At 41.1% G+C, this 15,699-nt stretch overlaps 2 protein-coding genes across 2 annotated transcripts in view; both read left to right on the top strand.

Annotated features, from left to right (window-relative positions):
* abcg4b (ATP-binding cassette, sub-family G (WHITE), member 4b) overlaps window positions 1-5,972 on the top strand; it is a 103,774-nt gene extending 97,802 nt beyond the window's left edge. Inside the window, 1 exon segment of the mRNA XM_084330662.1 lies at window positions 4,076-5,972. Coding sequence (XP_084186788.1) covers window positions 4,076-4,304 — 229 coding nt within the window. The 3' untranslated portion in view covers window positions 4,305-5,972.
* Window positions 5,973-9,441: 3,469 nt separating this feature from the next.
* Window positions 9,442-15,699, top strand: part of nlrx1 (NLR family member X1) — a 46,099-nt gene continuing 39,841 nt past the window's right edge. The window contains exons 1-4 of the mRNA XM_084330650.1: window positions 9,442-9,511; window positions 12,015-12,094; window positions 14,008-14,108; window positions 14,627-14,690. Of these exons, the coding sequence (XP_084186776.1) occupies window positions 14,021-14,108; window positions 14,627-14,690 (152 nt within the window). The 5' untranslated portion in view covers window positions 9,442-9,511; window positions 12,015-12,094; window positions 14,008-14,020. The remainder of the gene's footprint in view (window positions 9,512-12,014; window positions 12,095-14,007; window positions 14,109-14,626; window positions 14,691-15,699) is intronic.

Raw genomic sequence — 15,699 nt, 5'->3', positions numbered from 1 at the left:
TGTAATAATGATAATAATAAACGCAATTTGTTGGTTAGAATAGATTACCTCGCTCCGTTGAAACTTCACTGAGACTAACAGTAAAAGACAGTATTTTTTTTTGTTAGGTCCGCGCACAGACGTGATAATAATAATAATAATAATAATAATAATAATAATAATAATAATAATAATAATAATAATAATAATAATAATAATAATAAATAATAATAATAATAATAATAATAATAATAATAATAATAATAATAATAATAATAATAATAATAATAATAATAATAATAATAATAACAATAATAATAATAGCTTCATTTTATATAGCGCCTTTCAAGAGACCCATGCAAGTTCGCTTTACATAGATAGGGGGGGGAAATAACAAAGTAATAAACATAGTGGACAGACTATGTAAATATGATGATGGGATTCAAGTTCGCGTTTTTATTGATCACATAGGCAGGCTATACACATGGCGTATAGGCTACATCATACATGGCAGTGAGATTCATTGTTCTTGTATATGCTCTCGTATTATTGTTTATATAGGCTACCCAATACTGACATCAAAATAGATTGTATGCCTCTAGAAATCATATGCAGCAGGTAGAAAATTGACGGAAAATCCGTCGCGATTTGGAATAAAATTGAGGAGAACTTTAATCCCTGGGTATTAATCAAACAAACCGGAAAAAGGCAGTCATATTCCAGCACGGTCTTTATTAGTTAATATGGTCTGAGATATCATATCCGACATCACCGTACGTGTACATGTCTGTCAGCCTGTCTCGTATACACGCTTCCCTCGGGTCAGTCCATTATTTCACATCCCATGGGGGTGTTTCATTACCATATATGGATAATCGGGGCGGTTCTGGTATGCAAATACTTAAAACCGTGCACGAGCTCCAGCGTAGGATCAAAGTGATATTTATCAAGACAGGTGTGCGTACGACCTGTGTACGCACGTGTGATAAATCCCGTTTTTTTTGTGCGTACACACATTCTAAATTCTGTGCTTACGAACGAAAGTAGAAGACTTTCTAAGAACTGTTGATAAATGAGGGCCCTGGCTTTTATTACTTTGCAGTTTTTAAAACACTAATTACTGACCTTTTAACTCATTGACTGCCAGCTATTAGCCTTGGCCCTGTGGTAGCACTGCCACACTTTAAAAGATAGGAGTGAGTCACCTTGTTTGTAGAGCTATAACTATATTCTATATTATAGCTATGGATACAATACTATGGCCCATTTGACATCGAGTATCTATCGTTCAATATGTGAAAAAAATAAATGCATCCATACATTCCCGTTTTATACCGTGGTAATTCCAGAAATGCTGAGGAATAGCCTTATGCGTGTATTACACTATAACCGTTGCCGTTTCTTGCCTCGACCCGCTATTATTCTCAAATCAAATCTATATCATAGGAATTATGTTTCATCATGAATGCATGAAAGGGGGGGGGTCATTTGTTTATGCTTTGATCGTCACCAACGGCATACGTTGTGGAGTAGCGTAACACACACATGTTCGGATCGATATGAAGACATGGTTGGATCAATGCAAGATTGTTATCATATAGCCCTTACCTTGACTAGGATGTACCCCAAAAAGAATATTCCAATTATCTGATCGTGATTCCAAGTATTGATGTCCATCGTGTCACCAACATAATCCACCACACATCATGCATCGGGAGCATTTGATTCTTCTCACTCGGACCGTTACAACCGCTCAGCTTGCACAAAAAAAAACAACGGAGACATTTGATCGACGCACAGGCCAAGATACAAGGTTTCATAGGGTGCTCTATACCGCCACCTGGGAGGATATGGCCGGTACTGCACCCTCTGCGTCGCAGTATGCCTTCTACCGGCAACATACGGGCCCTGACATTGTATAGGATATTAAAATCGAAAAAAAGGAGAAACGATCAAATAATGTATATATACGTGGTTGGCGCTCAGCGGTTGTCGGCCAAACACGTATATAATCATTGTTGGTCGCCATTGAGTTAATGACCGATATGGGAGTGTGCAAATGCTTCTCAGGTTAAGCATTTGCTCTCCCGGACTGCTGCTTGCTCTTTTTATCTTTCTCTTTCTGTCCTTTGTCTCATTGACTGTCCTGTATGATTGTTCTTGACTTTAACTTTGTTGTTGTTCTATGTCAGGTGTTTCGAAAAAGAGCTATTTGAGCTCAAGCTTCTTACCTGGTGAAATAAAGGTGAAATAAAAAAATAATAATAAAAGTATAAAACTAGCATGAAATAGATAGCAGCAAAATAGACAAAATCAAGGTAAGACATAGATGGAGCATTAAATCACATAGTTTAGTAGTGCAGTGCTAATCTGATGTATGTACAGAGTTCTAATAGCGTAATCATCAGACACTCGTCAGAATCCTCAGCTGGGAAAACCTGACAAAATACACTGATGCCTGCCTACTGTTCCAGATCTTAAATGGCAAGGCCCCTCCACCTCTTAGTACTTTTATCAAACAAAAAACATCTCATAATAGGTCCACAAGATCTACACTGTAAACAAATAAATGTTTTTTCACTGGAAATTCACTGTATTATTTTACAGATTACTTTTGTTTGTCTACTTTAAGTGTAAATACCATACAAATACAGTAAATTACCCTTTATCAAAAATATTAACCATTAAATAAAAGTTGTAATCTGTAAATGTATTTGATTTTACAGTAATTTGAGAGTAAGTATTTGGCAACCATTGATGCCAGACATTTACCGTTTTCTTGCAGCTTTTTTTCTTACAGTGTACCCAGAGAGGGAACTGTACTGTGCCGTTTAGGTCCAGCTCTACCCAGAGAGGGGACTGTACTGTGGTGTTTAGGTCCAGATCTACCCAGAGAGGGGACTGTACTGTGTCGTTTAGGTCCAGATCTACCCAGAGAGGGGACTGTACTGTGGTGCCGTTTAGGTCCAGATCTCCCCAGAGAGGGGACTGTACTGTGGTGCCGTTTAGGTCCAGCTCTACCCAGAGAGGGGACTGTACTGTGCCGTTTAGGTCCAGATCTACCCAGAGAGGGGACTGTACTGTGCCGTTTAGGTCCAGCTCTACCCAGAGAGGGGACTGTACTGTGGTGCCGTTTAGGTCCAGATCTACCCAGAGAGGGGACTGTACTGTGCCGTTTAGGTCCAGCTCTACCCAGAGAGGGGACTGTACTGTGGTGCCGTTTAGGTCCAGCTCTATCCAGAGAGGGGACTGTACTGTGCCGTTTAGGTCCAGATCTACCCAGAGAGGAGACTGTACTGTGGTGCCGTTTAGGTCCAGCTCTATCCAGAGAGGGGACTGTACTGTGCTGTTTAGGTCGAGATCTACTCAGAGAGGGGACTGTACTGTGCTGTTTAGGTCCAGATCTACCCAGAGAGGGGACTGTACTGTGGTGCTGTTTAGGTCCAGATCTACCCAGAGAGGGGACTGCACTGTGCCGTTTAGGTCCAGATCTACCCAGAGAGGGGACTGTACTGTGGTGCCGTTTAGGTCCAGATCTACCCAGAGAGGGGACTGCACTGTGCCGTTTAGGTCCAGATCTACCCAGAGAGGGGACTGTACTGTGCTGTTTAGGTCCAGATCTACCCAGAGGGGGGACTGTACTGTGCCGTTTAGGTCCAGCTCCTTCAGTCAGTCCTGTTTTGCAGTCAGAGCCACTCAGTTCTGGAACATCCTACCAACTGAATTAAGACACTGTGCCGCCTACCACACCTTTACAGAAAAAACTCAATACCTGGTTGTTAACCAATCAAACATGTGATCACTTTGAATCAGTTCATTGTGTATTTTTATTATTGCTTGGATTGTATTGTAAATACTGTGTTTTACTTTTAATGCTTCTGTTCTCTAGGTGTATGGTCGGTCTTATAACATCTTGCCAAAAGGACTATACAGTTGCGAATTAGCCAGCTGGCTCAAACTGACACATTTACAGAAATGTTTATTAATGTGTAGTACTGTCCTTTTTAAACTGAATAAACTGAAACCGAAACTCCCGTCGTTATTTCAACTCTCACTAATTGTGGTGGTGTTGGTGCCCCCCCCCCCCCCCCTCCAGGTACGGCTTCGAGGGCGTGATCCTGTCCATCTACGGGATGAACCGCTCGGAGCTGGCGTGCCCCGGGGACTCGGTGTGCAAGTTCCAGCAGCCCATGGAGGTCCTGCAGCTGCTGGACGTGGAGGACGCCAAGCTCTACATGGACTTCATCGTCCTGGGCATCTTCTTCTTCATCCTGCGCTTCGCCACCTACCTCGTCCTCCGCTACAAGGTCAAGTCCATGCGGTAGCCCCCCCCCCACTCGGCCCGGGCCCTCCACAACACAGAGGCTCGCGACTCCTGACCCCCCCACTCTCCTCCTGCCTGGAGACTCTGTTCTGTGCACAGAAGAAGAAGAAGAAGAAGAACAACAACAACAACAACCGCTGTCATTATGGGAAGTTCATCTTCTGATTGTTTTTTGTTTTCACACGGTCGGTCCATATACTGCTGCTACAGGAACCGGACACAAACTCTGACCTGCTCCACGAGCAGAGAAGATGCATCTCATCAATAATAATAAAATAAACATGCCTTGTTTTTCCTTTTTTTTTTTTTTTTTCCTCAAACACTCTGGGACTCTAAACGAACCCCCCCGGGTGTATAAAGGAAGACCAGCGCGACGGAGAGGGGCTCCACAGACAAAGAGACGACTCGGGTTCAGTGACAACAAACCACACCATGGTGTGGAATGTTGACATGGAAATGTTAGAGATTAGGGGGGCGGCGGGGTGTGATTACGGGGTGTGTGATTACGGTTCTCCATTCAAGACCCGGGGGGGGCGCATGCATTGTTCCACACCGTATACACCTCTCTCTCTCTCGGAGCGTTTAGCTATAACGTCGTCGCATCCCGTTTGAAACGAGAGACGGAACACCCCTCGTAGAGAGAGAGAGAGAAGAACCAAATACAAACCGTGAGTGTTTAACATTGTCCATGTTAGCAAAAACCGCAAAGTGTGAGCGGACCTTCTACTGTTGCACTGGAGAGAGAGAGAGAGAGAGAGAGAGAGATACTGTGTCTGTTTGAAAGACTGGACGTGAGTGACTTTAATTCTAATCACTGGATCATTATTTACTACTGTATGAAAGCTAACCTCCCGTTCAGCCGTCCGTCACTTTTCTGTCAGTGTTTTTGTCGCAGTGTCACTGAACTTAGCAGCTTGTGAGCCTTTATTTGCCGTTTGTGAAAGTCTGTCCTGTAGATTGTTTTTTTTTAACTTGTTTTATATTTGTCTGTAAAGTAAGCTTTTCCTCGAAGTGGACGATTAAGACAGATAATAATACTGTGTATTTTTTCTACTTCAGTGATCAAATCTTTAACGCCTATAGGCTATTAAAAATCCTACCCTAGTTGAAATAATTATCTTTTAATCTTGATTATTTTTATACGTGTTTACATCCTATATTACATACGGTACCGTGTGTATACACTGTTGTGTTAGTCCATTTGATGTAAGATAGATGATTTATTATATCCTCGTGAGTCATAGAGTCCACACCTTGTCCAGTACTGCCGTGAAAACAGCTTATTACGTCTGTTTACTATTATTATTAATAGTACTATTTACTATTACTGTTTTCATTCCGTCAGGTTTGTTGCTTTATCCAAATGTTCCTTTAGATTATGCATCGGGGGAACGCTCTGTAGAGGTTCAGATCATTCTTGGAGAACAACCAAAGAGAATTAACTGGAACTGGTTTTGTTTATTGTATTTGTCGTAACCAGTCTTAACTGTATCTTTTATCTGGGGTGTTATGGCCCGTTGTGTGTCGGTTCCTTCTCTGACTGTTGAACCCAATGACTTGATCATTTCATCTCTAAGCCAAACTGCACTGTCTCTTTGAACCAAACTACACTGTACAGAAATGCAAGTGTCTGGTATGCCAATAAAGACTTATGACCTTACTAAACTTACCATACATATTTCATGTCAGTTTTTATATAGAGAGGGGCATAGGCAATTATAGGCCTTTTTATAGGTCTTTTTTCCCATATGCATGAAATAAATCTCCATCAACAACTACTGTTTGAGAGATTATGCTAATTATACTCAGAGGTGTCCCTTAGTTCTGGGATCCCAGGGAGAATATTGACCCCACCTTGCCACCCCATTATTTTATTTTTATTTTATTTGACATTTAAAAGAATACAGGATTCCAGAAAACATCAAGGATGCTACACAAAAAAGTCAAGACAGGTTCATTTTAACATGGTATCAATAAATTAAGACAAAGATTTCTTTGCAATTTACTTACATACATGATTTCTTTATTTATTGTAATAAATCTAAAGTACAATAAATGTGTGCTTTTGTAAACAGAGGAGGGGGCGATAGTGTTTGAATTGCTTGTTGGCAGTGGCACTGATTCATAGAATTATATATTATTGCACATTGAATTTTTGGGCATTGCCCATAGCAGCTATGTCAAGCTAGCTTAATTAAGCTCAAATAAGACATCCTGTGAAGAAATGTTGTCTTCAGAATAAAAGTGCTGAAGTGCTTGGGGAAGAATCGGGTGTCATAGCAGCATAGGGGAGGGGGGAGGGGAGGTACAGGTATGGGCAGGGTAATAGTTGAAATACATAAATATGGGCAATACAATTATAGTAAAGATAAAAAAAATAAACAGTCTAAACAATAAATCAAATCAAATCAAATGCAATTTATTTGTAAGGCCCGACAACACAACGCACGTTAATGTCCCCATAGGCCGGACACGTCTTCTTTAAACAAGTCAAGAAGAAACATCACAATAAATCAAGAACAAAACAAAAACACCATGAAATCCAAAATAAAATGTTAAATAATTAAATGAATAAATAAATGCAACACTCCCAGACATACCCCATGCGAAGGTAAGGAAAAACTCACTAAAAACCTAGCAATAGGAAAAAAGCACCACAGGCAATGTGGAGGAGAGAAACCTTAGAAGGGCCGTTCAAGGGGGGATCTCTCTTCTTAGATGTCGGTGATAGTAGTGTTGCTGTAAAACAGGCGAAACAGTTGGTAAGTGTGTACATATATACGTGTAATGAAACACAAATAAGTACATGCAATAGCAACTGGGGTACATAAGAACATTTTGAAAGATTGAAAATAGAGCTGATGACGGATCCATTTGAGGGTCGCATCCTCCCGGCCATCACCACGGAACGTCCACCACTCCGGTCATCACCACGAGACATCCACTCACAGGGAGACGGGGACAGGCGTTAGACAGTTTGCGTGTTTGTGATGGGCGGACATAGCAATAGATACATGTAGTAAGCATTATATGTGAATAGAATAGATACATGTAGTAAGCATTATATGTGAATAGAATAGATACATGTAGTAAGCATTATATGTGAATAGAATAGATACATGTAGTAAGCATTATATGTGAATAGAATAGATACATGTAGTAAGCATTATATGTGAATAGAATAGATACATGTAGTAAGCATTATATGTGAATAGAATAGATACATGTAGTAAGCATATATGTGAATAGAATAGATACATGTAGTAAGCATATATGTGAAGAGAATATAAGTACTTAACCCAGCAATGAACTAGAACAGGCATGGTTTAGACGTTGTAGGTCGGACAGAAGATGGTATGAAGCTGATCCATGACCTCAATGGTGCACATAACCAATGTGGGGGTAGAACAGTCACTGCGATCTTGGCCATCACCCCGAGACATCCACCACCTTGGCCAACACTACAAGACAACCACCAGATGCGGAGATGGGGGCAGGGGTTAGAGAGTTCCCGTGTTTGTAGGAGCAATAAATACATGTGTAGTAGGCATATACAGTATATGCATATATGGTGACAATAGAATCAAAGTATATAAGAGAATTGTGAAATTAAGTAATGGGTATATAATGAAATGAATGTAATGAAAGAGAAAGTAAACAGTGTGATCAAAGGTGCAGATGAGGGTCTGTAGTTATATTATTATATATAGTTATATTATACATTACAATAAATATGGGCAATAAAACACTTTTGAATACTATGAGCAAGTAAAGTAAACTACACACTGAAAACTCACATTTTATACCTGCTCCCTATTATAGTCTTATTATATAACTATTATTATATAACTGTACATTGGATTATCGACGAAACCGTACTTGGTCCCAAGAAGTGGGTCTCGTGTATTATTGGGTTAGGACATTTATTGTACATTGGAGGGGGTTGGGTTAGGACATTTACAGGGGCCAGTTTCGAATTGCAGTCTCCCGTAGGTGCTCTTTGAGAGTGGTTTTGAAAGTGGGTAGTGATTCACATTATTTTACGGCTGTGGGTAGGGCGTTCCACATTGATGTGGCATAATTGCTAAACATGTTTAGTCCCTTGTTTGAGCCGAATCTGGGTTGAACATGATTTGTGGAACTCCCTCTGGTGTTGTGATCGTGGTATTCACTGACCTTTGGGAAGTATTTCGACATGCACATGGGTATCTAGTGGTGTAGTGTATCTTGTAGACCAGGCCCATTGCAAGTTGCTGTACTCTGTCGTCTACTATAAGCCATCCTAGGTTGTCAAAGTGGGCAGGGGTGAGGTGGGTTCTAGGGGTAAGGTCAAGTAGAAGTCTGACCAGTTTGTTTTGTGATGTTTGTAGTCTTGTTTACAAAATGTAGTTTGTCGCAGTGAAAGGGTTAACCGTTTGGCAGTGCGGCAGTGAAAGGGTTAATTCAACAACATTTTACGCAGAAGATTTGACGGGAGACTGCAATTCGAAACTGGCCCATGTAAATGTCCTAACCCAACCCCCTCCAATGTACAGTAAATGACCAAGTATGGTTTTGTCAATATTCCAATGTACAGTTTTGCTTGTACAGTTGTACAGTGTTCCCCACCCAAACCCCCATATCCGACCCCCCCCCCACCCACGAACCACCTCCAATGTACAGCCCCCCCCCCCCCTCCCCACCCACCCCACCTACGCAACCTCCCCCAATGTACAGTTTTTACGTCAAATGTATATACTCTTTTCTGGACTCTTTTTGTATCACAAACAGTACTGTATTTGCAAATCTGGTATGTCATAAATGTATAGATGTAGCAGTACTGTCTATCTGTATGTCATGTATGTCATATATGTCCTGATGAATTGAAAATGGGGGACCCTGATGTAAACAAGACGAAAGTCTTTCTCTGGTCTGCATCCCCTTAACAATTGTGTCTATTGAGCTGTACTGTATTTTACCCATTCTGCAATCTGTTAATAAAGTTTTCATTCAATCAATCAATCAAAACCCTTCGCAATGGAAACATTTATTTTGAAAACACCGGTCCATTTCAGGCCGGAAATAGAAAGACTTATTGCAGCCGGCTTGTTGACGCAGCAAACACGCAGTCTGCTGCTGACGTCATCAGGAACATCGATAGAGAGGTAGAAATCACGGAGGCAGAGGGATGACTGGAATATGAACCTACTGTATGGAATATAGCAGCAGGTAAAGCTTGTGGATGTGATGATCAAAACGTGTAACTCTTGATATGAGCGGATAGGTCATGTGGATTATGTTTTAGTAGTTCAATGATATTAGGCAACAGCTGGACCTGAGTACTGAACGTACTGTACATGTCGCCCCCGTCAAGTACGGAATACCGTTCTTTGCTCGATTATTATTCCCGTTACTTTATTCGAGTCGGTTGATCAATAATCTCAGGTCAGGTCAGGACACTGCAGGTTTGATTGATTGATTGAAACTTTATTGAGCAGATTGCAGAATGGGTACAGTAAGTACAGTAGGCTACAGCTCAATACGATGCAGACCAGAGAAAGACTTTCGTCTTGTTTACATCAGGGTCCCCCATTTTCAATTCATCAGGACATACATGACATACAGATAGACAGTACTGCTACATATATACATTTATGACATACCAGATCTACAAATACAGTACTGTACAGGTTAAACTTATGACAGCACACTGTCTGCAGGTCAGGAGTATCTTGCAGCAAGGTGTACCCTTACCAGCAAAATGGAAAGTATAGCAATAAAGTGAATTTATTTATATTTTTAGCACGTCAAACATATTGTTTTTAGGGGTGGGACCGTGGGGGTGGATATTGCATGAAAGGAGTATAGGCATTAGAAGAAGTTCATTTGAACATTGTTACTCAGCTGATAGAGTTGTGCCCTTCCTGATGGCCTGTCGTACAGAACTTGTAAGTCGCTTTGGATAAAAGCGTTCAGCTAAATGACTAAATGTAAATGTAAATGTAAGAAGTGTAATTTCTGCACTATTAGTTTCACTTCTCCTGAGCATGAAGCTTTACTGTAAACAACTTTCAGGACAAGACAACCTGTTATATTCTAAACGTATTGTAGTTATTGATTATGATGATGATGAAGAAGAGTATAAATGATGAATGAATTAATGAAAAAGTTTATTTTTGGACATGTTATTCTCCATATTTCTCCAAACAACTCACGATATCTTGTTCCGTCGAACCAAACAATCATAGCAACAAATTAAAAAAACATTAAAAGAAAAACATTATTTTTTTTTAAAATAAAATAAGGAATTATAAACAAAAGGTCAAGAGCAATGTGTTTGGTTGGCAGACATGTCCAAAAAAGGAGTAGAGGGAAGCTAAGCTTATTGATCCCTACCCCCTTACATTTATATTTGTTCTTCCATTAATTTGACTAGATATAACATAATTTAGTGTATTACAATATAGAATATACTTTTACTTATATTAAAAGATTACAAGAAAAGAAAAAAAACGTGATTCACTTGACAGCAGTGAATATAGTACAGCACTACATACACAATATAACATAACTTTGTTTATCCTCAATACTCATTTCTGTATTTTTCCAATGTGTATAGTATGGAAATGTTTGCTAAAATACTGTCTCTATACCCATCATGTCACGGAGGATTTTTAGTGGATGTGTTTGAGTGCTTTGTGAACTGCGGGGCTACAGGGAACGTGACCTGTCTGTCGGATCTACTGTGACTCAAAACTCCTCTGTCTAGCTGAGTCAAAAAGAGGTGCATCAGCTGGGAGGTGGAGCAGCTACTAGCTCAGAGCAGACAAGATCACACTAGACTTTCTGTCACAAGAGGAGAGGAAGGATATTAGTTTTAATTAAATATGTTTCCTTGTTGTGGGTGTGGCAATTATGCCACAACAATGTGGAACGCCCTACCCAAAGCTGTAAAGGAATGTGAATCACTACCCACATTCAAAACCGCTCTTAAAGAGCACCTACGGGAGGCTGCAATTCGAAACTGGCCACCGTAAATGCCCAAAACCCCCACCACCTCCTAATAGACAGTCTCCTCCCCACCGCATATTCCCTCCCCGCCGTATGTATATTTCTCTCCCACCCACCCACCCCCTCCTAATAGACAGTCTCCTCCCCACCGCATGTATATATTCCCTCCCCGCCGTATGTATATTTCCCTCCCACCCACCCACCCCCTCCTAATGTACAGTCCCCTCCCCATCATATGTATATACTCTGTCAGGATCTAGGGGTAACAGTACTGTATATTTGAATACCGTTTATGTCACAAATGTATCAGTACTAAATACCTATATGTCCCTATGCCATAAATGTCATGTATGTTGTGTATGTCATAAATGTCTATATGAATTGAAAACGGGGGACCCTGATGGAAACAAGACAAACGTCTTTCTCTGGTCTGCATCCCCTTAACAATTGTATGTATTGAGCCGTACTGTATTGTACCCATTCTGCAATCTGTTAAATAAAGTTTTCATTCATTCATTCATTCGTCCACGTCTACATCTATACTTGTGCTCTTATAGGTTTGTAAACGATTAACATGAATGATAGCAATATGCTACTAATGTTTTGTACATTTGTTGACAGCTGTGAATATGGCTACTGTATAATTATTACCCTTTTTGGCTTTTGGAGGTCATTGGTCTGCCGTACCGTGCCATACTTACAGGATCATGTTTCATTGCAGGTTCACGGCGACAGGTGTGACCTTACATGAATCTCCGGGGCTGGAAGGTGCAGACCATGCATGTAAACTAGAGCAACGAGGTGAGCTGTAGACTCTATCCCAAAGCAAAGCCCCCTAGGGCGGCCATTCTATTCAGGCCACCCTTAACATACAAACAGTGACATCACAACAGGGTGTAGACGGTGGAGAGTCGTATTTCTGTGTGGCTACTCCTATAGGGGGAACAGACAGGTCATACAACATGGAACAGACAAGAAAATTATACAATAGCTCAGGTAATCAATCAATCAATCAATCAATCAATCAATCATTCATGTTTATTTATATAGCACATTTAACATGACACATGTAACCAAAGTGCTGTACAGAGGGTAGAATTTTAAACATCAGTTTGCACGTACCACACTTAAACAGATGTGTCCTTCAGTTATTGGTGTAAAGTTATGGAATTCTCTCCATAGCGAGCTTAAGGGATGTAACAGTGTTTATCAATTCAAAAAAATGTATAAAAAAAAAAATTTTAGTCAGTATGAAAATCTAAATGTGATCTGAATAGTGAGATCTTTTTTTTTCTCTTCTCTTTCTTTTCTTTTTTATTCTTTATCATTATTATTATTATTTACATTTTTCTTGTTTAACTGTGGATTGTGTTTCTTTTATAATGGTATAAATGATTATTTGTGTAAATAAGGTTATACGCCGACCATTAAGAAACTACATGTTAGTTTAGGAATAAGGGGCAGGTAATTATAAGATTTATTCTTCTTCCTGCTCCTTTTGTCCATGGAATGGCTATTTATGATTTTTTAATGAAGAAACTATGATTGTATTATTCCATGTGGCAAATAAAAACTCTGAACTGAACTGAACTAGATACATAGTACATTTTGCAGAGTAAATTCTTACTCAAACTGAGTACATTTTGTTTGAGTCAAATGTACTCAGTTTGAGTAAAAATGTACTCAGTTTGAGTCAAATGTACTCAGTTTGAGTCAAATGTACTCAGTTTGAGTAAAATTTACTCTGCGAAATTTACTGTGTACATGATAGATACATATAGACAACAATCACAACACCGTTTTACGGGAGGGCACACAGGCAAACACACACAGGAAAACAGGGCATGAGTCAGTGAACGGGAAAGGCTAGTAGGTATGAAGTGGGTTTTGAGCCTAGATTTGAAGGCATCTGTCGAGGGGGCGAGGAGCCTAGTGGAGGTGGGGAGGTACAGGTCAGGTACAGGTCAGGATCAAGGAAACGCTAGAGAATAAAGGTACGTTTTGAGCTGGGATTAAAAAGGACTCGATCGAGGGGGCAAGAAGACGGACTGAGGCAGGGATACTACTGTTCCACAGCCTGGGGGGCCGCGACAGAAAAAGCACGGTGGCCCCCCCTGGTCTTGAGGTTGGCCCTCTGTTCCTTAAGTCGCCCCCTGATTTGTTATTACTTGTTGTAATGGCAGAATTTCTTTAGACTTTCGTTTACCATTTCGTTTTCAGTGCGGGCAGTAAAAAGGTTTCAGACTCGTGTCCAATGGCTAACACAAATCTGTATCCACAATTATGATGTACACTCACGGACTCCAGGGAGACGTTTGAAGGTTCTTCACTTTCATTCGGGCAGTCACAGAATAGACAACATCAATCTTCATAGGATATAGACCGGACTAGGATCAACGTACTACGGTCAAAAAGTGATGTGCTTCTTAACGGCATGGACACTGTCTCACAACTAACTAGACAATACATGTTCACGGCATGTCTAGACTCTCACACATGCGTAGTAACACATCTACACTACATTTATCATTAATTCTTAGAATAATTCGAAACTAAATTATAAATATGGCTTATGATAGCATACCACAGCATTACAAATTAAACTACTGCTCATTTTCTATGCAATAACTAGTAAATATATCAAATACAGATATATATTCAAAATATGACTTTTCAAGATTTGGCTCTTACACTTGTTATTGATCCTCCCACAGACTCTGCAGAGGGATGTGGCTGTACTGGAGGGGCGGGGGGGCTCTCAGGAGACGCTGGCGGGACGCGTCCTGCAAATGGAGTGGCTCTGTTTGGCAACGAGGTAAGTAACTGTCTGGCAGCATCAGCGGGCTGTCTTCCTGACGGCGGGCGGATTCATCTCTCTGTGTTCCTCTGAGTTGAAATGGGAGAGAAGGCTCCCGTAAGAAAGACGTCGTACATCTGACGTCTTCTCGTACTTTATTCCCACCAATCCTGAGATTGTATTGATGGTCACTGAATTAACTACTAAGTATTCTAGAGACACTGTTCTTTAACTTCAGAGCATTCCATGGCACCCTGTTGACCCATTTAAGATTCCACTCACACAGAGAATACTGCACACCATACTGTGTCTGTGTCTGAATACTGTGTCTGTGTTTGAATACTGTGTCTGTGTCTGAATACTGTGTCTGTGTCTGAATGCTGTGTCTGTGTCTGAATGCTGTGTCTGTGTTTGAATACTGTGTCTGTGTTTGAATACTGTGTCTGTGTCTGAATACTGTGTCTGTGTCTGAATACTGTGTCTGTGTCTGAATACTGTGTCTGTGTCTGAATGCTGTGTCTGTGTTTGCTTTTCAGAGTTAAGTCACAGCGTCCCGGCAGCGAGAGTCACCGGTCCTTGCAGGATGAGCTCACTGCACAGGTCAGTTGTTGTTGCTCACTGCACAATGTGGAACGCCCAGCTGTAAAATAATGTCAATCCCTACCCTCCTTCAAAAACCACCCTCAAAGGGCGGTTAGGTGGCCGAGCGGAGATTGCGTTCGTCACCAACCCCGGAGCTGTGAGCTGGATTCGCCTGTTCGAATTCAGCTCACAGCTCCGGGGTTGTCACCAGCTTGGCTGGCCGTCTGCACTAATACAATTGGCTGTATTAGAGGGTGGGAGAAGCTGGCGGGGTGGGTCCGGGTCGTTGTAAACAGCGACTCCTACAGTTCGGTCGGGGCGCCTGCTAAGCGCGGATAGGACTTGAGGGGGATAGTGTGATCCTCCCACACGCTACGCCCTCTCGATGAGAATCCGCGCTGCCAGGTGAAAAGAAGCGGTGATTGGCTGGACGTGTGTCGGAGGAAGCACGTGGTAGCCTCCACTCTCCCAGATGATCTGACTGTGGGGGGTAAGTGCGCAGCGACCAGGAAGGGACTGGGAATTGGCATACGACTAACATTGGGATGGGAGAAAATCGGAGGAAAAATGGAGAAAAAAAAAAAAAAAAAAAACGCCCTCAAAGAGCACCTACTGGAGGCTGCAATTCGAAACTGGCCCCCGTAAAAATGTCCAAATCCCCCCCCCACCCCCACCCAACCCCCTCCTAATGTACAGTTTCCTCCCCCTCGTATGTATATAGTTTCTGTTAGGATCTCTGGTAATCTGTATATTTGTATATCTTGTATGTCATAAATGTAACAATCAATCAATCAATCAATCAATCAATCAATCAATCAAATTTATTTATATAGCACGTTTAAACATGACGCTTGTCAACCAAAGTGCTTCACATAGCTAAGCTAAGTACAAAGAAAAGTATAAAATAAACTGAAAAATAAAATCAACGGATAGACAAAGGAAAAACAGAACAACATGTCAACAAGTACGGCAAGAGTCAAAGTGAGTCAGGGAAGGCCAGGCGATATAGGTGGGTTTTGAGTTTTGA

This window comes from Notolepis coatsorum (genome assembly GCF_963971535.1).
Source record: "Notolepis coatsorum genome assembly, chromosome: 1".
In the NCBI taxonomy this organism is placed as follows: Eukaryota; Metazoa; Chordata; class Actinopteri; order Aulopiformes; family Paralepididae; genus Notolepis; species Notolepis coatsorum.
This window is presented reverse-complemented; position numbering and strand designations above follow the sequence as displayed.